The sequence below is a fragment of the Ursus arctos genome, unplaced genomic scaffold, assembly GCF_023065955.2.
Source record: "Ursus arctos isolate Adak ecotype North America unplaced genomic scaffold, UrsArc2.0 scaffold_13, whole genome shotgun sequence".
Classification (NCBI taxonomy): Eukaryota; Metazoa; Chordata; class Mammalia; order Carnivora; family Ursidae; genus Ursus; species Ursus arctos.
The window spans coordinates 19,385,966-19,409,891 of NW_026622797.1; the positions used below are offsets into that span (position 1 = coordinate 19,385,966).

General features: G+C 33.8%; 1 protein-coding gene across 7 annotated transcripts in view; it reads left to right on the forward strand.

Annotated features, from left to right (window-relative positions):
- Positions 1-23,926, forward strand: part of SHPRH (SNF2 histone linker PHD RING helicase) — an 85,850-nt gene that overhangs the window by 23,138 nt on the left and 38,786 nt on the right. For all 7 annotated transcript variants that reach the window (XM_044386400.3, XM_026504986.4, XM_044386403.3 and 4 more), the window contains 7 exons: positions 2,003-2,254; positions 3,105-3,183; positions 8,054-8,217; positions 8,328-8,584; positions 9,794-9,915; positions 20,204-20,292; positions 22,227-22,319. In XM_044386400.3, coding sequence (XP_044242335.1) covers positions 2,003-2,254; positions 3,105-3,183; positions 8,054-8,217; positions 8,328-8,584; positions 9,794-9,915; positions 20,204-20,292; positions 22,227-22,319 — 1,056 coding nt within the window. The remainder of the gene's footprint in view (positions 1-2,002; positions 2,255-3,104; positions 3,184-8,053; positions 8,218-8,327; positions 8,585-9,793; positions 9,916-20,203; positions 20,293-22,226; positions 22,320-23,926) is intronic.

The following is a 23,926-nucleotide window of genomic DNA, read 5'->3' on the forward strand; positions in this document are numbered from 1 at the left end:
ACATATCTTTCCCATTCACTAGGTTGCTTTTTTGTATTGATGGTGTTCTTTGCTGTGCAAAAAGGTTTTTATTTTGCTGTAGTTCCAGTAGTTTACTTTTGTTTTTGTTTCCCTTGCCTGAGGAGACATATCCATAAATATGTGGTTAAGGCCAACATCTAAGAGGTGACTGCCTATGTTTTCTTTTAGGGGTTTTATGGTTTCAGGTCTCACATTTAGATTTTTATTCCATTTTGAGTTAATTTTTATGTGGTGTAAGAAAGTGGTTCGCTTTTATTCTTTTGCATGTAGCTGTCCAGTTTTCCCAGCACCATTTATTGAAGACACTGTTTTTCTCCATTGTGTATTCTTGCCTTTTTTTATTGTAGATTAACTAACCATATAAGCATGGGTTTATTTCTATCCTGTTCCTGTCTATTTATGTATCTGTTTTTGTGCCAGTACCATATTCTTGATTACTACAGCTTTGTAGTATATCTTGAAATCTGGGATTGTGAGACCTCCAGTTCTGTTCTTCTTTTGCAAGATTGCTTTGGCAATTCAAGGCCTTCTGTGGTTCCATACCAGTTTTAGGATTGTTTTATTTTTTGTTCAGAACAAATACAGAATACCAATAGAAAAAATGCTTATTGGTATTCTGATAGGGATTACACTGAATCTGTAGATGGCTTTGGGTACTATGGACATTTTAGCAATATTAATTTTTTCAATCCGTGAGCATAGTTTATCTTTCCATTTGTTTATTTCATCTTCAATTTCTGTCATCAGTGTCTTATAGTTTACAAATATAGGTTTTTCACCTCCTTAGTTAAATTTATTCCTATTTTTTTTCTTTTTGGTATAACTGTAAATGGGACCATTTTCCTAATTTCTCTTTCTGTTACTTTTTTATTAGTGTATAGAAGTGCAACAGATTTCTGTGTATTAAGTTTGTATCCTGCGATTTTACTGAAGTCACTAATTGGTTTTAATAGTGTTTAGGTGGAATCTTCAGGGTTTTCTATATATACTATTACATCATCTGATAAAAGTGACAGTTACTTCTTTCTTACCAATTTGGACCAGTTTGGGTACCTCTTATTTCTTTTTCTCATCTGATTGCTGCAGCTAGGACTTTCACTACTATGTTGAATGAAAGTGGTGAGAATGGGCATCCTTGTTTTATTCTTGACCCTAGAGGGAAAGCTTTCAGTTTTTCACCATTGAGTACGATGTTAGCTGTGGGTTTGTCATATATGGCCTTTACTATGTTGAGGTATGTTCTCTCCAAACCCATTTTGTTGAGTAATGTTAATATTCTTCACTCCCTTTGTTCTTTTCTTTCCACACAAATGTCATTTAAGGTTTTCAGTATTTCAGCAACTATCATAGACGTGGAGAGAGAATACCGTAGTAAGTAAAACACCATCTTTGCCATTGAGGAGCTCTGTTTTGTGGGGTAGATAAACCTTGTTTTGAATCTAGGTGCTGCCAGTTTTGAGCAAGAACCTTCGTGTTTTTTATGTGTGGGATAGGAGTAATAACAACTACTAAGATTTGTTACTGAAATTAGGAGATAAAGCTCAGCACAGTGTCCGCAACATAAATTATATTATAGCCCTTACTGTTCTACTTCTTTGTACCTTTGTGCTTTTGCACCTACCTCCTATCTACCTACCTAGAAGTCCTTTTCCCCTTGCTCCACCTGGGAGAACTCCTAAATGTTCTTCAAGATCCATCTCAAATTTTCACTCCTCTCTGAATTTACCTTTTCAGTTCCAGCATTAGTCTTTCCGCTGTGCTACCATTTTTACTTCTGTTATATTTCCTTTCACATTGCTTATGTCATTGGTCTTTCACCCTAAAAATGTATCTTTCTCTAGACATGTGTGGAATGTATCTCATAGCATGTTTGGTACTAAAAAAATAGAAAGGGCTTGGTAAGGATATAAAAGAATGAATATTTTAGTTCTCTTTGATGAGCTTTTCTGCAGTAATTGTGTTTGTGCTGATTATTTCCTAGGTATACCAAGGAGTGAAGAAAGATGGTTTTTTACAACCTCATTTTTTGGCTGAACAGGATATAGTTATCATTACCTATGATGTCCTTCGTTCAGAACTGAACTATGTAGATATCCCACACAGCAATAGTGAGGATGGGCGTCGCTTACGGAACCAGAAGCGCTATATGGCCATTCCCAGCCCCCTAGTAGCTGTGGAGTGGTGGAGGATCTGCCTTGATGAAGCCCAGATGGTTGAATGTCCTACTGTAAAAGTGAGAATTTCTGCAAAATCTTTTGAGCACTGGGGAAGAGAAAAGAAGAAAGAGATTGGGGAAGCTGTCCGTAGAAAATTTAATAATTTAAGTGTAATTGACCCACAGTATTGATATTGGCCAACAGTTTGCTGTTAAACACACTACATTAGCTTTTCTCTTGTGCCATGAACTACATAACCCTTAGGAATTATTTTGGTACTTTGTGAATTATTGCTCTATATGCAATGACTATGTGTATTTGAATAAGATAGTAGGCAATTTATGTGTGGTGCAGGTAAAAGTAAACTCTGTTTAGGGACTTTTATAAGCATTTCTGCTAAGTGGAAGGCTCATCATGTAGGCTCTGATAGCTTTGGGCCAAAGTGAACTTCAGCAGTTTTTCATCAGAGAGACCATATCGTAACAGACCATGCTACTTTAGAGGGAGTAGTGATTCAGCCTTTGTTCGTCATATTATCTTTATTCCATCTTCTGTGGCCAATTTGTAACCTGCACTCAATTTATGAATCTCATCTGTTAGTACATTGGTTCACATCTGAAGGATGGGTGGCTTAGGGCATGTATCAGGTCAGTCAGATGTATTCAGGGAGCCTTTTCATTCTACATGAACTTGAACTACCCTTCCTCTTTTGGGGAGGGCACATGGCAGCCTGCTACTAATGAGAGCCACTGTGCTAGAAGATGACCCATTGATTTTGACATTCAACTTTGAGTGTTATAACTGTTGAATAAGAACAAATATGTCTGACCCTGAAACATAGCTTTTCATGGGCTGTTCTCAGGAGTAAACGTATTCCTGATTTTCCCTGTCTTTTTTTCCTCCCGTTTCATACTTCTCTCTCATTAGGCCGCGGAAATGGCTCAGCGCTTGAGTGGGATTAATCGCTGGTGCATCAGTGGCACTCCAGTGCAGAGAGGATTGGAGGGTAATGTGTGCTTTCCTCACATTTCGCGTGCGTTTAAAAAGCTTGCTTTTTTGAAGAACAAGTATGTTTAACCTTTCTCGAAATCCTTACTTAAGTGATTGTACATATATTTGCATTTTACTCCTTGTGGTTCAAGCATTTGTCTTTTTAAATGGAACTAGGTGGTTTTTTATTTTATTTATGAGGACAGATACACAGTGAGTAGTCTGATAGTCCTGAGTCAAACAGTCATTGTGCCCCCCTCAGCAGTGCAGATGCAGGTCTCAATTGTTAACTCAGAGTTCCAAAGTGGTAGGTAGAAAATAGAAAGAACCTAACCAGAAAGAGTGAGAGGAGAAGGAAAAGGAATTAATTTCAATTGGCTGTATCTATAAAAATGAAGGTCATAATTTTCATTGGCTGATCCATAAATAGTGGGATCACAGTTTTATTAATTGTAAGAGTTGTAAAGTATTCATAGCTTTATAGGATCACTCCGTAAGCTTACACCATCATTCGTTCAACTGTTCCTCTTAGACGTTTAGATTGTGTCGAGTTCTCCCCCACTTACATACACACATTTTAACTCATGCTTCTACATTCCTATTTGTATAACTTATTTTCTGTAGAGCAGACACTGCATTTTTATAAATTTTATTCAAGTTGTGAATATTTAAAACTAAAAGTTTTATTAAATGTTCTACATAATAAATTTTCAGAAAAGCTGTCATTAAAATGTAATTATAAATATAATGTAGATACTCTTGAAGTCCTGTGGCAAATGTTCATCCTTAAAACTTACCTTTCTTTAAAAAAAGAACTTCTGAAACTTCAAGTTTTCATACATAGTTTTCAACAGGATAACTTACCACTTTTTTAAAATAAAATTATCAGCGTTTATTACTATGATCTGAAAAACAATAATTTTTTGAAGATTCTTCTTAGGGGCAGAATGTCTTCTAGGAAGCCTTTAAGTATGTATTTAGATATTTGCATAATTTTAGTAAATTACATTAAGATACCTATTTATACCATAATATCAGGCTAATTAAAAGGCCAAATTTAGTGGTTTGCTATTACATTTGGAAATTGTCCAAATTATTGATGTTAGATGTTAATAAGATCTCATTAGACTCTAAAGTTAGCTGAGAGGGTACAAGAAAAAGAATGTGACTATCAGAGTTATATTTATCGAATTTTAACATTGAAAGAATATGAACAATAATTCCTCAGTTTCCTGGGTAGGTTATTTTGGATATGTAAGGTGTTGGCAGGTGTTTAAGCACCATTTAACAAATTCTTCAGTATTTTTTTAAATTCCATTATAATTATCATCTAGTGTTACATTAGTTTTAGGTGTACAATATAGTGATTCAGCCATTATATATATACATTACTCAGTGTTCATCGCAGTAAGTGTACTCTTAATCCCCTTCACCATTTCACCTCCCCTCTGGTAACCATCAGTTTGTTCTCTATATTGAAGAGTCTGTTTCGTTGTTTGTCTTTTTTTTTAATTTATTCATTTTGTTTTGTTTCTTAAATTCCACATATGAGTGAAATCCCATATATTTACTTTTTCTGACTGATTTATTTCACTTAGTATTATATACCTTCTAGGTCCATTCATGTTGCATATGGCAAGATTTCATTCCCTTTTTTATGGCTGAGTAATATTCGTGTGTGTGTGTGTGTGTGTGTGTGTGTACATCTTCTTTATCCATTCACCTATCAGTGGACACTTCCATAATTTGGCTGTTGTAAATAATGCTTCAATAAATGTAAGGATACATTTATCTTTTGGAATTAGTGTTTTTGTTTTCTTTGGGTAAATACCCAGTAGTGGAATTACTGGATCATACAGTAATTCTATTTTGCCTTTTTTTTGAGGAACTTCCATCCTATTTTCCACAGTGCACAAGATTTTCTTTTTCTCTGCGTCCTCACCAACATTGGTTATTTCTTGTGTTTTTGATTTTAGTCATTCTGACAGGTGTGAGGTGACATCTCATTGTGGTTTTGATTTGTATTTCCCTGATGATAAGTGATGTTGAGCATCTTTTCATGTGTCTGTTTGCCATTTGTATGTCTTCTTTGAAGAAATGTCTATACAACTTTATTGAGGTATAAATGATACATAATAAAACTAAATATTTTAAATATAAAATTTGTAAACTTTTGACATACTTATATGCATTTGTATATATGAATATATATACAATCTATTTATACAATTATGATGATCCACCCCATAGGTCTCCTCAAGCCCAAGTTAGTTGAAAAAGAGCTTTTCTAAACTTCCTGGAAGTATAGTTTATCTTTCCTCTTTGTTTCCATATTTCCCTGATTTCTTTAACACTATGATTCTTCATTGTATCTCTCTTTTTGTAGCTGTTATAGTAGAAATCTCAGCCTGCCAGGACTTACTATGTTGCAGTTGGAAGTGGAAGTCTCATTTTTTTTCTTTTGATGTTAGAACAGGGTTTTTCAGCCATGGCCCCACTGATATTTGGGGCTGGGATAGTTTTTTGTTGGACCTGTCCTATGCATCTTAGGATATTTAGCTTCCCCCCACTAGATGGTAGTAACACTCCTGCTATCGTGACACCTACAAATGTTTTTTAGACGTAACCAAATATCCCGTCAGGGGCAAAATTGCACTACTCCACAACAACCAGGTTGACCACATATTGAGTTGTATGTCCATAAAGAAATTACGTAAACGTTCATATTTTTTATTTTCCCTAATTTGTAAGTAAGATGTTTTAAGATTAAGTATAATAAAGTATACAAAGCATTTAGCACAGTACCTGGCAGGTATTAAATATTCAGTGAATGGTAGCTGCCTTCACTGCTGCTTTTGTTGTTCCTAACTATGCATTTATATATTCATGTATTCATTTTAGCTTCTTTGGAAGTGTTGACACTCTAAGTTACTTAAGTACTCTGTGGTACATTTATTGCAAAAAGTAGATAAGGTCCCTGACCTTCTTGAGCTTACAGCTTAAAGGAGAAGATATATTTATTAAGTACTTAGACATATAGAAGATTGTGGTCAAGATAACTTTAATGTATGAAATAAATATAAAATTCAAACTATAATAGGCTTCAGAAAAGATGCCTGGTTCTGTGACCTCACATAATAGGGATACAGAAGGAAATGATGGCTGAGCCAGGATCTGAAATATTAACATGAGATAGGTAAAGAGGGAGGGAGAATTCTCTATTGTAAAGGAAACAAAATATAAAGATGATTAGGCAGGTGGAGAACAGAAGGAAATCCATATGGCTATAATACAGAGAACTAGGGAAAACACAGTAGGTTGAGAAACTGAATAGATGGATGTAGACCAGACCATGGAGGATTCTGTAGGCCATGATAAAGAATTTTATTTATTTTCTTACAAATAGCAGGAGCTGTTGAAAGGATTTAAACAGAGTGGTTGGGGATCATCTCTGTTGACTACAGTAAGTAATCTAGATAAGTGATGCTGGCACTTTGGATTTGAACTAGGACTGTCCTGAAGAAATGGAAAAAAGTGGATAAGGAAAAAAATTAGAAAGTCTTAACAGTGATGAGGAGATGCCAAGACTTCTAACTTGCATCCATGGACAGTGACAGTATTTACCAGTGAAAAGCACTAGAACAGCAGCATGTTTGGGCAAAGAGATAATGAATTTGATTTTGGCAAGTTGAGTTTGAGGCACCTTTGGGACCTCAAGAAGAGGTAGCACACAGGCAACTAGATTGATTAGAACAGAAATATATATATAATATATCCATCGATATCTGCATATAGGCAGTATGTCTTTCAGATGTTAACTAACTCTCAGAAATCATCAAAGTAACTTAATTCAACCTAAATATTTGTTGGACATATTCAGAATAAATGCATGGCCTTTTTGTAAAAACAATTGTCATGGTTTCTAAAGAGAAAACAGCCCAATGTGAACGTGTTTAACAGTACAGAAAAATGTAAAGAAAATTATACTCAGCTATAATCTTCATTTGAAGATACAACCCCTATTCCATTCTTTTTTATATAAAGGTTTATATATTTATCCTCATACTACATGCATCATTTTATGTTCTTTTTTTTTCATTATATAAGCAGTTTTCTGTGTTTTAAAAATTCATCATAGATATGAAAACTGCATAGGGTATAATGCTAAGTGAGCAGAAAATGACACATAAAATTGAGTGTGCCCAGTCATGAACTCTGTAAGAAGTACCATGCAGTAAATCTAACAAACACAAGACCTGCTGGATCAGAAAAAGAAAGCTTTTGTTTTATGGAGAATACTACACAATTTATTTTATCATTCCTTTATTTGAGTCGTTTTTATTCTGTTTGTCGTTGCTGTGAATATCAACATGTGGCTTAATCTTGTGTATTCTTTATCATTGTTTTAGTCTTATTTCCCCAAAGTAGAATAATTAGACCAAAAAGTGTAACTAACGAATATTGGATCAGTGAATATTCTTCATATTACCTATGTCATTCAGACTTATTTTCAAATCCAGCAAGTCTTGCATCCAGTAGTTTCAGTGTCTGACTCTTTTTATGTATCTCTTGGTCAGACTCACACAAGTGAGTCAGTTTCTAGTTTTACTTCTGACGGAAATACCAGACTTTGAATTAAGTACAAGGTTTGTGTAGTGGTTCTACATATTAGCTCCTAGCACAAAACCTAGAGCAAAATAAATACCCAACGAATGTACGTCAAAGTGGAATTAACTTTCAGATTCAGGAGTCTATACAATCTGCATTTTAATTCACGGAAAATACTATGTGCTGTGTAATGTCTGTGAAAGTGGTTATTCAAAATAGTAATGAAGAAATATAGAAACAGTTATTCTCAGTGTGCTTTTTTCTTGTTTTCTTCTCAGATCTTTTTGGGTTGGTGGTCTTTCTTGGTATTGAACCTTACTGTGTCAAACACTGGTGGGTTCGACTTCTTTATCGCCCTTACTGCAAGAAGAATCCTCAGCTCCTCTACAGCTTTATTGCCAAGATACTTTGGAGGTCTGCAAAGAAAGATGTGATTGACCAAGTCAGTAGGATAAGTTTTTACTAATTAAGGATATTATAAGAAAAGAGAACTAAGAGTTGGGATGGAAAGTTAAATTTTCAGGTGAAATCATTTTTTTCTTCTCCCTACAGATCCAGATACCCCCTCAGACAGAAGAAGTCCACTGGCTTCACTTTTCTCCAGTGGAAAGACATTTCTATCACCGTCAGCATGAAGTGTGCTGCCAGGATGCTGTAGTAAAACTCAGGAAGATTTCTGACTGGGCGCTGAAGCTCAGCAGCCTGGACAGAAGGACCGTTACCTCCATCTTGTATCCACTGCTGAGGCTCAGGCAGGCCTGCTGCCACCCGCAGGCCGTTCGTGGGGAATTCTTGCCACTCCAGAAAAGGTTTATTACCAGTTTCCTTATACTGCAATTGCTAATATAGTAGTGATAGACCGTATTTAAGCTATAAGCTACCTAGCCCATGGTTTCATTCAGGCTGTTATAACAGAGTTGTCAGTTATTTTTAGTAATGCGGTTTTTCTTTGGTGTGGAAGCCCATTTATGAAAGGAGAGTCATATTATCAAAATTATTTTCATGGTTTTAAACATTTCTTTTAGAGTTAGGACTATTTTGGGCTTTTGTTACTTTGTTGTTTTTTGTTTTAGGGTTTTTTTTTTGTTTTGTTTTTTGTTTTGCTATACTTCAAATATGAAAGGCTTTCGTTCTTGTTATATTTTTTGGTTCCCACATCAAGGAATTAGATGAGTTAGATTACCATTACATATGTTCTTTATAATTGTGCTAAGTCTGTCTGTTTGATTATTTCACCTAATATATTAAGGTATTTATGTCCACAGTAGTCTGTTATCCCAGAATGTTTTCATTCATCAGACTGTGACTCAGCAGCTGGCCTTTTTTTTTTTAAGCACCTGGTGTTAAAAAGCGAGGTGTTATTAAAAAATATGAAGAGGAATTATATTTTTGTCTTTGCCCTTACACAGTTTATGGATAAATAAAGGAGAAGACGAAAATTATAAATTTCTATAATGTAAGGCAAACAAACATATTTCATAAGAGGTACATATAAATGAATTAGAATGTGGAAATAATTTCTATATAAGTTGTTCATGTTAGATAGCCTTTTGGTGGAAATGGCATTTGATCTGATCCTTGAAGAATCTTCTTTTTTTTTTTCTTTGTTTTTTTTGTTTTGTTTTGTTTTGTTTTTACAGATAAAAAGAAATTCAGGCCCATGGAGATTAATTAAATTATAATGCTAGGGATCCAGACTTAATCTTACTTTCTGACACCCATACTGTTTCAAATATGTCATGTTGTACTTTGTATTTTAGGAAGATTTTTTAGTTCTCTTCTCCATTAACTGAACTGGGAAAAAGGAAAGAATGATGAGATCAGATAGAAGAATGCTTGCTAAAATAGTAAGAGGTAATTTGAGTTAAAAGTGATAGTGGTAAAAATGGAGGTGAAGAGAAAGATCCTGAAGATACGCAAAGACTCTATAATGGTCTGAGTGATGTTGATCTTATGTGATGTAATACTCTCACATAGGATTTTCTTTTCAGTTCTGAACAATCTGCCTTTTCTTTTAGCACCATGACAATGGAAGAGCTGTTGACATCTCTGCAGAAGAAATGTGGAACTGAATGTGAAGAAGCACATCGGCAACTAGTTTGTGCTCTCAATGGCTTAGCAGGCATCCACATCATTAAAGGTAGAAGGTGATTGCTTTGTTATCTCTGATTCTTCTAAACACTTAATGAGACAGATTAGTTATAGTAGAAATTAAAATCCCCCGTAGAAAGACATTCTCACACACTACTGATCTTAATTTAGATAGGTTCGACCATATGGAGAGCACTTATGCTGAACATTTGAAAAACCTTCAAAGTTTACATATGCTTTCACCAAACATTTCCACTTTAGATGTTTGTTGTTGTTGTTTAGGGAAAGTAGGTTTTGAACAAAAATTTGGCAATAAATTATTAACCTTAGTCTATAGTAGTGAACAACTAAAAACAAGCAAAATACCTAAGAATAGAAGAATGGTTAAATTTTGACACATTCAGGGGCTCTTAGTCATCAGTTTACAAAATAACATTGTTTGTAAATTCATCCTTTCGTTGCATATTAGAGTGTCTGCCCTGCACCAGTTATGATCTCAGTACTAAAAATAATACAGTAAAACAGGGTATGGTCTTTGATCTCATGGACCTTAAATCCTTAACAAGGAGAGATAGACAAATGCACACACAATGTGTATGGTTGTAGTTATACTATTACACGTTATGCATAAAATATAAGCATGTTAAAAGGGAATTTTATATTTCATGGAAAAATGTTTAATTGGTGTTTCCCATCTCTCAGGGATTACCATTTTTTATTGCCTAATGTCCAGTGTCTTGACAGTCTGTGGTTTCATATATTTTGTATGTTATTTTACTTATTTCAGAAAGGAGAGTAAATTCATATTCCCTGTTATTTTGTCATGGCCAAAAGTAGAAGTTACTTAACTAGCTCTTTTAATGAGCACCATTTAGTAAACCCCTTTCCATACAAATATGAGAATCATCAGGCTGTATTTTGTAGGGTAAAGAGTAAAAATTAAACATGTTAAGTAGAGACATTGAAACATAAATTTAGACTTCTAGAGATGCAAATTTCAGTGTTTGATACTTAATAAATAGTAAATTAGACACTGTAGAAAAAAATTATTAAAATTAAAGAATAAAGTAGCAGTACAAGCCATTCAACATGAAAAACTGAGAGAATAAAGACCGAAAATTTTGAAAAGACCATCAATAAGATTGTAGATAACTTGAAGTAGTGTAATATAAATGTACTGAAGTCTCTGAAGAAGAAAAATGTATAAAGAAATACAAAGTTTATAAAATGAAAATGTAAAGTATAGAACAATAATAGCACAATATCTGGGAGGAGAACACACGGATATATAATATTGTAAAGTTTTTATAATAAATATATATATAATAAATAAATAATATATGAAGTGGCATAATATCACGACAGTATAGACTGACAAAGATATGTGCTATATACCCTAAAGCAACTACTGAAAACACAACAAAAAGTTAGAGGTAGGGGTGCCTGGGTGGCTCAGTCGTTAAGCATCTGCCTTCGGCTCAGTTCATGATCCCAGGGTCCTGGGATCAATCAAGCCCCGCCTTGGGCTCCCTGCTCAGTGGGAAGCCTGCTTCTCCCTCTCCCACTCCCCCTGCCTGGTGTTCCTTCTCTCGCTTGTCTCTCTCTGTCCAATAAATAAATAAAATCTTAAAAAAAAAAAAAGAGGTAATAATCTAAAAGATGAGATAAAAAGTAATAATGAAAAATTCTTAATCTAAAAAAAGAAAAGTGAAACAAAGAACAGATGAGACAAATCTAAAACAAACAGCAAGATAGTAGATTTACACCCAAGCGTATCAGTGGTCACATTAAATACAATGGTCTAAATGCCCCTTTAGGCAGAGATTTTCAAAATGGATTTTAAGAAAAGCAATATCTGATTATATACTATCTATAAGAAGTCCTCTTTTTATTTAAAGATGCAAATGTAAAAGGATAAAAAAAGATATGCCATATTAACACTAATCAAAAGAAAGCTAGAGTGACTATATTACCACCAGGCAAGAATATTACCAAGGATATATGTTATTCTATCTATCACTGGAAAATAATCCTAAATGTTTATGCACCTAAAACTAAGGCTTCAAAAGAAAACACAAACTGATAGAACTACGATGAGAAATAGGCAAATCTACAATTAAAGTCAGAGATTTCAACATCCCTCTTCCAATTATTGACAGAACGAGAAGACAGAAAATAGAGGCATGGAAAACTCAACACGGACAACCAGTTAACATAGTCCCCCAGTTATAGGATACTTTACCCCACCAAAGAAATTCTTTTTAAGTGCACATGGAATGTTTACTAAGACAGGCATGTTTTGAGCTATAAAACAACTTAGTAAATTTAAAAGGATGCAAGTCTTAAAAAATACATTCTCTGACTACAGTGGAATTAAATTAGGTGTCAAACAAAGATAACTAGAAAGTCCCCAAATATTTTGAAACTCATTAAAATAATTCTAAGTAATCTTTGGGTTAAAGACTAAATCAAAAGGGAAACTGGCAAGTATTTTGAAGTGAATTAAAATGAAAACATAACATTAAGAGTTGTAGAGTCTTGATCAGTAATTAAAGGGAAATTGATAGGACTGAATACCAACTTTAAAAAAGTTGTAAATCATTGATATCAGCTGATACCTTAAGAAACTAAGAAGAAAAGCAAATGAAATACCAAGTCAGCAAAAGACAGAAAATAATAAAGATCAATGCAGGAATCAATTAAAAGGAAAACAAAACCGGTAGAGAAAAATAGTGAAATCAAAGCCTGATTCTTCAAGAAGATCAATAGAAAGTTATAAACCTCTAGTCAAACTGTCAGGGAAAAAGAAAAGACATAGACTACTATTATCAGGAATTAGTAATGAGAGAGGTGACATCACTACAGAGTGTACAGGTATTTAAAAGATCATAAAAGAATATTATGAACACCTGTATGCCAGAGATTCAACTTAGATAAATAGAAAAATACTTTAGAAGATACAAACTGCCAAAGCTCACTCAGAAAGGCAAACTACCAAAACTGACTGAAGAAGAAATAGATAACCTGCATGGCTCTGTATCTATTCAAGAAATTAATTTTATTATTTAAAAACTTACCACAAAGAAAATTCTGGGCCCAGATGACTTCCCTCATGGTTCTACCACACATTTAAGGAGGAAATGTCAAATCTATATAAACTCTTCCAGAAAATTAAAAGGAAAGAATAATTTCCAACTTATTTTGAGGCAGCATTATCCTGATTATGAAACCATAGACCAGTATCACTCAAGTACATAGATGCAAAATTCTTTAAAAATTTTAACAAAATGAATCCAACAATATATAAAAATAATAATATTTTATGACCAAGTGGAATTTATGTGGGAATGCAGGATTGGTTTAATATTCAAAATTAATTAATATGATTCACCAAATTAACAACTAAGAAAGAAAAACCTTGTGAACATCTCAATAAATGTAGGAAAAGTATCGGACAAAATTCAACATCCATTCCAGATAAAAACTTCTCAACAATCTAAGTATCAAAGACAACTTTCTCATTTTGATAAAAGACATCTATAAAAAACCTACAGCTAATGCTATACTTAATGGTTAAAAACAATGTTTTCTAAGATCATGAACAGTGAAGAATGTCCCGTTAACACTTCTCTTCAACATTGTACCTGAATTCTCTCCAGTGCTGTTAAGACAATTCAAAGAAATTGAGGCGCCTGGGTGGCTCAGTTGTTAAGCGTCTGCCTTCCGCTCAGGGAGTGACCCCAGGGTCCTGGGATCGAGCCCCGCATTGGGCTCCCTGCTCTGCTGGGAGCCTGGTTCTTCCTCTCCCACTCCTCCTGCTTGTGTTCCCTCTCTCTCTGGCTGTCTCTCATTCTGTCAAATAAATAAATAAAATCTTTTTTAAAAAAAAAGACAATTAAAAGAAATAAAAGTTACCAGTTTTTGAATAGCAAAAAAAGTGAAAGTGTCTTTATTTGCTGCAATATGATTGTCCATGTAGGAAAACTACTAAAACTAATAAGTGAGTTCTGAAAAGTTGCATTATACAAGAAGAGTATATAAAAATTTATTTCTGTATGCTAGAAATGAACAATTAGAAATTATGACAATACCTTTCATAGTAGTATCGAAAAAATAGGAAATACTTAAGCATCAACTTGAAAAGAGATGTGTAAGATGTTTACAGAAGTCACAGAAACATTGAAAATTACAAACATTGCTGAGAGAAATTAAAGAACACCTACTTATATCATGTTCATGGATCAGAAAACTCACTATTGTTAACATGCTGATTCGTCCTACATTGATGTATAGTTAATGCAATCAAAATTTTCCAGTCAAAATTTCAGCAGGCTATTTTATAGCAGTTGACAAGCTGATTCTGAAATTCATCTAAAATAGCCAAAACAACTTTGGAAAAAAAAAAAACAATGAGAAGATTTACACTACCTGAATCAAGATATATTTTAAAGCTATAATAATCAAGACAGTGTGACATAGTCATAAAGATAGGAAAGTAGACCAATGGACAAGAGTGGAGTCCAGAAAGAGTCCCACTTATTTATGTTCATTTGATTTTTCAGCACAGATGCAAAAGTATTGCAGTGGAGAAAAGTTAGCATTTCAGTAAATGATGCTGGAACAATTAGATATCCATATTCAAAAAATAAAACTTCAGTGTTGCACCATATAAAAAATTCATAATACAGAGAATATTAAACTGAAATTAAAACCTAAAACTATAAAACTTTTAGAAAAATACAAAAGATAAAAAAACAATTGTGATTTGGGATTAGGTAAAGATTTAGAGATGACACCAAAAGCCCAGTCCATAAAAAACTGATACATTTGACTTCATCAAAATTAATAACCTCTGCTTCTCAAAAGGCATTCTTAAGGAAATAAAAAGATAAGGTGTTGAATAGAGAAAATATCTGCAAATCACATGTCTGAGAAAGGATTTTTATTCGGAATATGAAAAGAACTATTAAAACCCAATAATAGGAAAACAACACAAGGAAAATAGGCAAAATATTTGGAGAGTTCAGTCAGCATATAGAGATGCCAAAAAGGAAATGAAAAGAAATATTCATCATCATTAGTCATTACGTATATGCACATTCAAAGCACAAGAACACCCCTATATGCCTTTATTGAAATGGCTTAAATTAAACAGATTAAATGTTGGCAAGGATGTAGAAACAACTGGAATTCTTATTCATACGTTGATATTGAGAGTATAAAATTGTACAGCCATCTTTCTGTTACTTCATTTACTCATTAGCTTCATTTCCATGACCTCAGCATACTTTTATAATAAACTTGCAATGAGCTCAGTGCCTCTATCTTTATTTTAGAATTAATTCATTCTTTGCAGAAATTTATTCTAATTTTTTATGATAACTTTTCTGGCTATCTGAACTAAACTGTTTTTTTGGGGGGTTTTTTTTGCAACTTTAATGAATCATTGAATACTCTGTTCAGCAGAGTCTATTGTTATTCATCTATTACTGCATTTGTAATATAATAAGATTGCATAGTTTTATAGCTTTTATACCATAATGACTTTTAGGAGCTTTCTTGTAAGTAATGAGGAAATTACTGATGCAAATGTGCCTTTTTATAAAATCTACCTTTAAAATCTTCTCTAATAGCTTTGGTTTAGATAATTCAATTTTAGTCTCTCCAAAACTAAGTAGAATATAATTCTTAAAATCATATAAGTATTCATAATGGTGAAATAATGTACAGTTTTAAGCACTTTTATAACTTACTATATACAAATGTTTCTTTATTTCTACATTCCTCACAAAATTTGTGTCTTTAGCTCTTCATGATATTGTTAGAACTAAAAAGGCATTCTGTGGTAAATTCCAATTCTTTTGACCTTCCCATAAAGATAATTAATCCATTAGTCTACTTGGGTACACAGTTATGGAGAGAATTTACCATTTTTCTCATAATTTACCTAATAAGACCTTAAAGAAATCAGTTTCCCAGAGGAATTTGTGGTTTTGTCTGATACAAGGAAATGTTCTAAGCCTCTTGGAACTGAGTGGTATGTCTGGTTATTAACTTTTCAGCAAAACAGAACCAGAACTAGAAAGTGTCTCTTGTCCTGAACACTTGCCTAGAGTTCGGAAGACTCACAGAAGCTGAGTAAAAGTAGCTCTAGACAAGAACTGAAAAAGATGGGCTGCTTCTTTGCTATAGTTGTAGCCCTCTGAACTTGTGTATATTGTCCAAGGTTTATGAATCTGTTTCCTTATCAATAAAATCAGATAGTATCACTGGCTTAGCTTCCTTTGAAGTATTATTCTTAATGTGAAGTGTGAATACACATTGTGAACTTTATAGAAACATATAAATGAAGAGTGGTGTTACTGATAATGGTAATTTAAAGTGATCTCAGATTCTTACCACTTTCAATCTGTTTAGAACGCAGATTTTTATTATCAATAACTAATGATAGGAGAAAAGGCATATTACTACATATTCCTGATAAATTGTACAAACATAAATAGCACATGCAACTTTGTGTGCAAATCTTCTCTCTAGGACATTGCCTAGGAAATGCTTCATTCAGCTAGCAGTGTTTACAAATTTGGATTTTCTCAGGTAATTCTTAATCATCATTATCATTGCCCTCTCAGTTGCTAAATGTGCCTGTGACTATAGTATTCCCAGCATCAATCTAAAATCTGAAATGATCTGTGCTTTACAATGCATAGTGAAGAACTAAATAAGGCAGCATTTGTTTTAAATTGAACTATAGTTGAGACACAATGTTACATTAGTTTCAGGTGTATAAGACAACTCTATGCTATGCTATGCTGATCACAAGTGTGGCTAGCATCTGTCACCATACTGCGTTTTAATAGAAAAATTTTTTTAATTAAACTTTATTTCAACTTAGAAATAATTAGGCAAAAGTTGGCAAATTATTTGTCCTACCTAATAAGTTTCTCACAGTCCCAAATGAGTGAAATAATTGTGATTAAAATCTACAGAATATTTGAGTGTCACAGATAAGAAATATGTATGCTTCTTTAGAGATACATAAATAATGAATGTACTATTTCAGTATTTTCAGGTCGTTAAAAATCTAGCATCCTATCTGAGAAATGATCATTTTCTATAAGCATTTTGTATTATGCTTAACACTTCATGTATATATTCTGTTTTATCCTCATTATTAAAAAAAAATAAGCCCAATGATTGAGTTATTATCCCCATTTTACATAAGAAAACTGACGTTCAGGGGCGCCTGGGTGGCTCCGTCTTTAAGCATCTGCCTTCAGCTTAGATCATGATCCCAGGGTGCTGGGATCCAGTGGCATGGGGCTTCTTGCTCAGTGAGAAGCCTGCTTCTCCCTCTCCCACTCCCTCCTGTTTGTGTTGTCTCTCTGGCTGTCTCTCTCTGTCAAATAAATAAATAAAATCTTTAAAAAAAAAAACCTGACGTTCAGAAGGCTTAGTTGATTTCTCAAGATTATAGCTAATAAATGACAGAGAATTTGCCCTGGATCTTTTGATTTCAAATTAATTTAATTTTTTTTATTATACTATGCTTCTTTATCAAATAGACATTTTAAACCTCAATATTCTGTCTTTAGTAGGTTGAAGCTCTTCATCAAAAATTTCTAAAATGGAGTAATATATTACTTGCAGATTATCACAATAATAAAAATAAATTTCATATTTCTCATCTTGATTCTAAAACTGGAACCCTCATTTTATTCTATGTTTTTATGACTCAAGCTTAGAAAGTAAATGAATTTCTTCACTTGGCCTTTTTTCTAGTCTTCTTTTCAGATTTATTGCCTCCTTTTCCCTGCTGTGTTGCTATGCATGGTATGAGGATTATGAAAAAGAATTACTCATCTGATCATTTCTAAGCACCGTATGTAGCACACTAGAGGGGTCAGTGTGTAGTGGGCTGTGTGGCAAAATACCAAGCCAGGGTATAACAGGAGGTGCCTCACTGCTCTTTGCAGATAGTTTCCACTGTATTCTCGCTAGGGTTCTTTGTCTTTCTGTGCAATGAAAACTTTGTTGATTGTTAAGAGAAATTCCTATCAGAAAGTCCATTAATAAAGCATATGTCCATTCTTAATTTAATTGTAATTATAAACATAATTATGATAGATTTCCTGCTTTTAGTTCTCATTGCTTCATAGTGGTACGTTAAACATTTTTAAAAGTGACATATATTTAACTTACATGATTTAATCTCTTCCAATATAGAAATCAGATAGTAAAGATCTGCTTTCTGAAAGAAATCTAAAATTAACTGCAAACTCAAGGGATGTGTTTATATTCTATACAAACATATATGTATGATATATAATATATATTCTAAGGTCCTTACTGATTATGGTTTTAAAAACATGGTATTATTCCAACTTTGTACAATGTGTTTTCTGCACATATTTTTTGGAGAAAATTAAGCTTGGCAAGTATCAAATTCAATACTTGGAAATGTTTGTGCCATCTAGTGGCAAAGAATGGGTATTTCTAAATTTGGCTAAACTTGTAAACTTAACTGAATATGCGTATTTTTGTGTGTTTCTAGAAGGCATGTATTTTTTTAATAAAAATTTTAAAAAGGATTATAGTGAATAGTTCAAATTCAACTGCTTATACTATAGCCTAGTCATTGTACCATCTTTAAAAAGTATGGTAATTATGAAAGGAGAATTATTAAATGAATTATTCTCTATAAATGATAGTATAAATACTAATAGAATCTTTTTTAGTCTTTTGAAAAGCTTCATAAGAATCTTAAAAACTAAAAAAGGAGAGCTTCTTGGTATGAAGATAATTGAGTGTTACTCCTTCATTATAATGTGATATTATTTTTGCAAAAATAATGTTCACCTTTATCAAAGTGAATAGAAATTGACTGTAAAATATTGTGTGCTTTAGAACACTTTATAATAGGTAACTTGTAGAACTCTAAATATAAAGCAATTGTATAAAAGCAAGTGTTTTGCCCAAAAATGTGAATGTACCTGATGTCTCTGAACTGCATACTTAAAAATGATTGGTACGGTAAATTTTATGTTAGGTGTATTTCACCACAATAAAACAAGTGTACATATTTATATATAATCAGCTTTAACAAAAAGAGAGTCAACATGATTTACAAAGGTATATATGTATTTTTTTCATTGTGGCTATGAGCAAAGTCGTAAATACACTGATTTTTTAAAAATTGGTTTGAAGTGAAAAAAAGGCAAGTGTGTAATGATCATGAAAAAAGCTTTCTCAGTAAACAAAAACATCTTTTTTTTTGTATTTTATGATTTTACTGCTGTTAGATTTTTATTTCAATTGTATTTGTGAATTATCAGTTTTGAGTTTATCCCCACGCAGCAAATATAATAGGTTCTATTATTCAAGCCATTTAAAATGTGTCATGTCTCCTTTTATAAAAGTGTCAGAAAACTCTTACTGAAAGAACCAGATAATCAATATTTTAGATTTAGATCCAGAAGATCTGTTGTAACTACTCAACTTTGCTGTTAAAATGCAAAAGTGGTCACAGACAGTACATAAACAAATGAGTGGGCTGAGTTGCAATAAAACTTTATTCATGCACCCAGAAATTTAATTTCATATAATTTTCACATGTCACAAAATAACGTTCTTTTGAATTTTTTTCAACTTCTTAAAAATGTAAAAACAATTCTTAGCCCATGGACCCTACGAAAATGCAGAGGGTCAGATATGACCCATGGACCATAGTTTGCCAGCTTATATTTTAGTTGATACTTTTTAAATTACTTTATTTGAATGAGCTGCTAGTTATGAATAATAAAAAACAGCATTAATCTCAGACTAATTGTGATTTATGTGACCAGAAATGGAAAGAAGAATCCTGAAGTTTTTGAAATGTAGTTCTTAACTACAAACCATTTTGGCCATTAAGAGGAATATGTCATTTATCTGAGAATTATGTGTAGGTTGATCATAGTGTTTTGAATATTTTATTTATAAATTTGTTTTTAATTTCAAACATCAAAATGACTAATTGGCACCCTTTAATTTCAGTAAGAAGAAAATCATGTAAATTAAAAGTTTATTCAGAGTTTGTTTTTCAGTATAATATTAAAACATAAGTATATCTGGTTGGTGTTCTGTGCTATGGAATTAGCAAACAGAGCTATCGTCAGCTTTTTTATTGGCAGTCATATTAATACCAAGTCAGATTCCTTTTCTTTAAAAAATAGTGAGGTTTTGTTAAATCATTGTTATATTTTTACAGTAGTCATTTTTAGATACTAGGTAACTAGATCACATTGGAAGCTAAATATATGACTTTCTTATGCTTTAAATACATTTTAATTCTTCAGGTGAGTATGCGTTGGCAGCAGAGCTATACAGAGAAGTGTTGCGTTCATCTGAGGAACACAAAGGAAAACTCAAAACAGATTCACTTCAAGTAAGTAAACACTAAACAATTTCAAGTATATAGTCTATTTAGTTTTTACAAAATAGTTTTTCACGATCTTCTGATTTAATTTTTGGAGGTCTCTTAGGAAAATCTGGGTATTTGAATTATAACATTTATTTTAAGTATTGAATCTCTTCCCTTTCTTAGTCCTGTCCAGTGGTATGTACACAAGGCTTTCTAGCTAAATGGTAAATAAGGACCACTTTTATTAATCTTAGTAAGTTTAGGCTTGAGTCCTTGGGGGGACTTCTTTATCATTCACAATCTAGACCTTGGGACCCACGTGTTCACATGTGCCTTAGCGAGTATTAGTAGGAGTGTTTGGGGGAAAGAGGAGAAAATTAAATGCAAGCCTGCTTATATTCTGTATGGATGAGGATTACAGAAGTCAGACCTTGGGTCTTAAGCAAATGTGTCTGGAAGAAGGCAGAAATACAAAGGTAACATGCTCCTGAAAAAAAAAAAGCAGAGGTAGAAAAGTGGGCAAGAAGACAGGTTAAGTCCAGTATGCCTGTGTCCAGGAGTGAAGAGTAAGCAATCAGCCTGTTTCTTCCTTTTGGTTTTAATAATCCTATCTAGTGTACACCATGGCCCACTGAATGTTTTGCTCTATTCAGTCAGATTAGCCACTCTGCTCTCTTGGGATAAAATGTGTAAGGGGATAGAAAAAGACAGGCATTCTTCCAGTCTGTTCCACCACCTTGTTCAGGAAGCAACAGAAGTCCTCTTCCACAAGCACACATGGAGAAGAGGAACGGAGTTTCTACCACTTTGTTTCTTTCCGTAGTGTCATTTACAGGCTACTCAATCTGATCATGTTGCTGATTATATTATCTATGAAGCCATGTTGAAAAGATCTAAGACATTTGAGGTGACTCTTCAAAGATGAACTCTACAAAGATCTGTACCATGGCCAGTAACCTGTAGCCAGACAGAGGAAACCTTTATAGTCTCAAACCACTAGCACCAAATCAGATCTTGCCAGGACTCTTTCCTGCTTATCCTTTAGTCCTTAGCTCTCTTCCCAGGTAAAGAGTGAAGTTAGCATAAATGACTTATTTCTTCTCACGGCCCTTGACTCCAGAGGGAGCCTCTACCCAGCTGCAGACTCAGTATCACAGTGAGAAGCCTGGCTTATACTGAGTACAGAGATAAAAGATATAGTTTTCCCCTTCTTCCTATACCATCTTTACCTCTAGCTTTTCCCCTTTTCAGCCCTTAAGTTCAACAGATCCAGGTCACAGCCCTGTTTTCCTATATATTTCATTATCCTTATTTTTCTCATAATTGCTAGGCTTATGCAGACTCATTTCCCAGAAGAGGAATCAGTCAAGTCTGTGCAGTCAGTCTTTCTACTTGACTCACTTACTTGGCATAAGCATAGTTCCCTGTATAGACAAAAGCACATATAATAGAAGAAATATACCTATATTACACATTCAGCTAAATGCATAGACATATTTCATAAGACTATTTTCTTAAGACTGTATTTTTGGGGCGCCTGGGTGGCGCAGTCGTTAGGCGTCTGCCTTCGGCTCAGGGCGTGATCCCGGTGCTCTGGGATCGAGCCCCACATCAGGCTCCTCCGCTAGGAGCCTGCTTCTTCCTCTCCCACTCCCCCTGCTTGTGTTCCCTCTCTCACTGGCTGTCTCTCTCTGTCAAATAAATAAATAAAATCTTAAAAAAAAAAAAAAGACTATTTTTAATTGAAGAAAGGTTATGCCATTATGAATTAAGACCTTTACTTATGAAACGGGTTTGGTTTTCTCTGAGGAGGTTGGTGCTTAAATTGTGCTAGAGGAGTTTTCAATGACCTGATCTTAACATGGTGTTAGTATTCTGTATGCCATATTGATGGTAGATTCTCCTTTTAGAGTCCATTGCATTGGCTCTCAAAATTGCTGCCTTTTGTGTGTTTGTAGAGACTTCATGCTACCCATAACTTGATGGAATTGTTGGTAGCCAAGCACCCAGGAATACCACCTACCTTACGAGATGGCAGACTTGAGGAAGAGGTAATTATTGTTTTATTTGGTCTGTAAAGGAATTTTTTTTTCAGACTTTTCCCCCCATCTCATTAATATTTCCTGGGGTATACAACATCTAAATAAAAGTAATCGTATGTTTTCCTGCTGCTTTTATCTTCCAAATTTTGCTTTGGTGATTTTGGGTGGTAGGGAATTGCAGTACTCCATATTATTTTGCTTCTCTTATGATCGACTTGTAGTTATATGGTAACTGCTTTTATAGATATGGCGTTGGTAGCCAGCAGCACATAGAAAAAGGAAGGAAGGAGGAAGACCTTGTTGGTCTCATGGGAGATCTGCAAAAGACGTAGTTTAGTAAAAATAAAAAGTTTTGTGCTTCCTCCATCTTTCTGTGTATTACCGAAGGCAGTAAATAAACTCAGTGTTTTGGTGGTATTTCTTATGTCCTCTCAAAGAAGTTCCTTCTGCAGTGCAGTGAGTCTTGCCTCATCAGAAAGTATAGTATAAATCATTTCACTGTAAATTGTTAATGAGCCTATTATGCTAATTCCCCCATGGATTTTTGCCTTTTTAAAAGTCAGATGGCAAAGCTAAAATCAAAAGTGTAGTAGATAACGTTTGAAATGAATTGAACCTGTAAATGGGACCTTTTTTATTTGAATTAAGATACAAAGTGGGATTGCATATATACAGCCCTTTCTTGATGTTAGGTGACAGTCTTAAGTGTTAGAGATTTTTGAGTGAAATCTCATTCCTATCGGAGGCATCTAATCTTACATACAATCAGTCACTTGTTTAAATGCCTTCAGCGACAGAAACTCTAAGAGACTGTCCAATCTATTAGTAGATAGCTCTAATGACCAGATCATTATAGCCAAGGAATTTTAATGGAAATTAATGGGAAGGTTGTGACAGGAAAAGGAGAAATGCATCATGGGAGAAGGAAAAGGAAAAATGTGTCACACTGGATAGATAGATTTCCAAGGAGACCACATTATCATTTATGCCTCTCATAGAATATGAAGCCCCAGATCCAAGAAATCATCAACTTCGACCACCAACATTTGCAAATGAAGTAACAGAAGCTCAGAGAAGTGAAATGGCTAGCCCAAAGAGATGTATCTGTTCAGTTGAACCTCATGAAATTGCCGTTTTTGTAAGTCAAAGGGTCTAGTGTTGGCAACTTCACGTGGGTCAACTGCCTCTAAGCGGAAGGGTTAGAATTTCCTGTTCAGGAGTCTTTCTGGTTTTCCTCCCACTATCCCATGTCCACAACACCTATGTTACTGTATACTGCCTCAAGTATTATTTCCAAACTGAAGTAATTCCAAAAAGTTGTAGTTTCTAAATTAGACAAATTCTAAAAGATTGCTTTGCCTCATGATTTGAAATACTGTTGTTCTTCCCATTCCCTTTTTTTTTTTTTTTTTGATTAAAAAATTAGATAGAAATTTAGGAAGCAGACCCTTGGGATTTCTTAAATTTTGTGACTTCCAAGTAAATGTCTCTTTAATATCCGTATTCGGAACTTCTAGCTTGGCTTTTACGTTCTTGACAGTATATAGAATTCTGTGCCTAAACTGTGGTAAGTAGCTTTATGTACATAAAATATACCACATTGTTCTTGCAACATT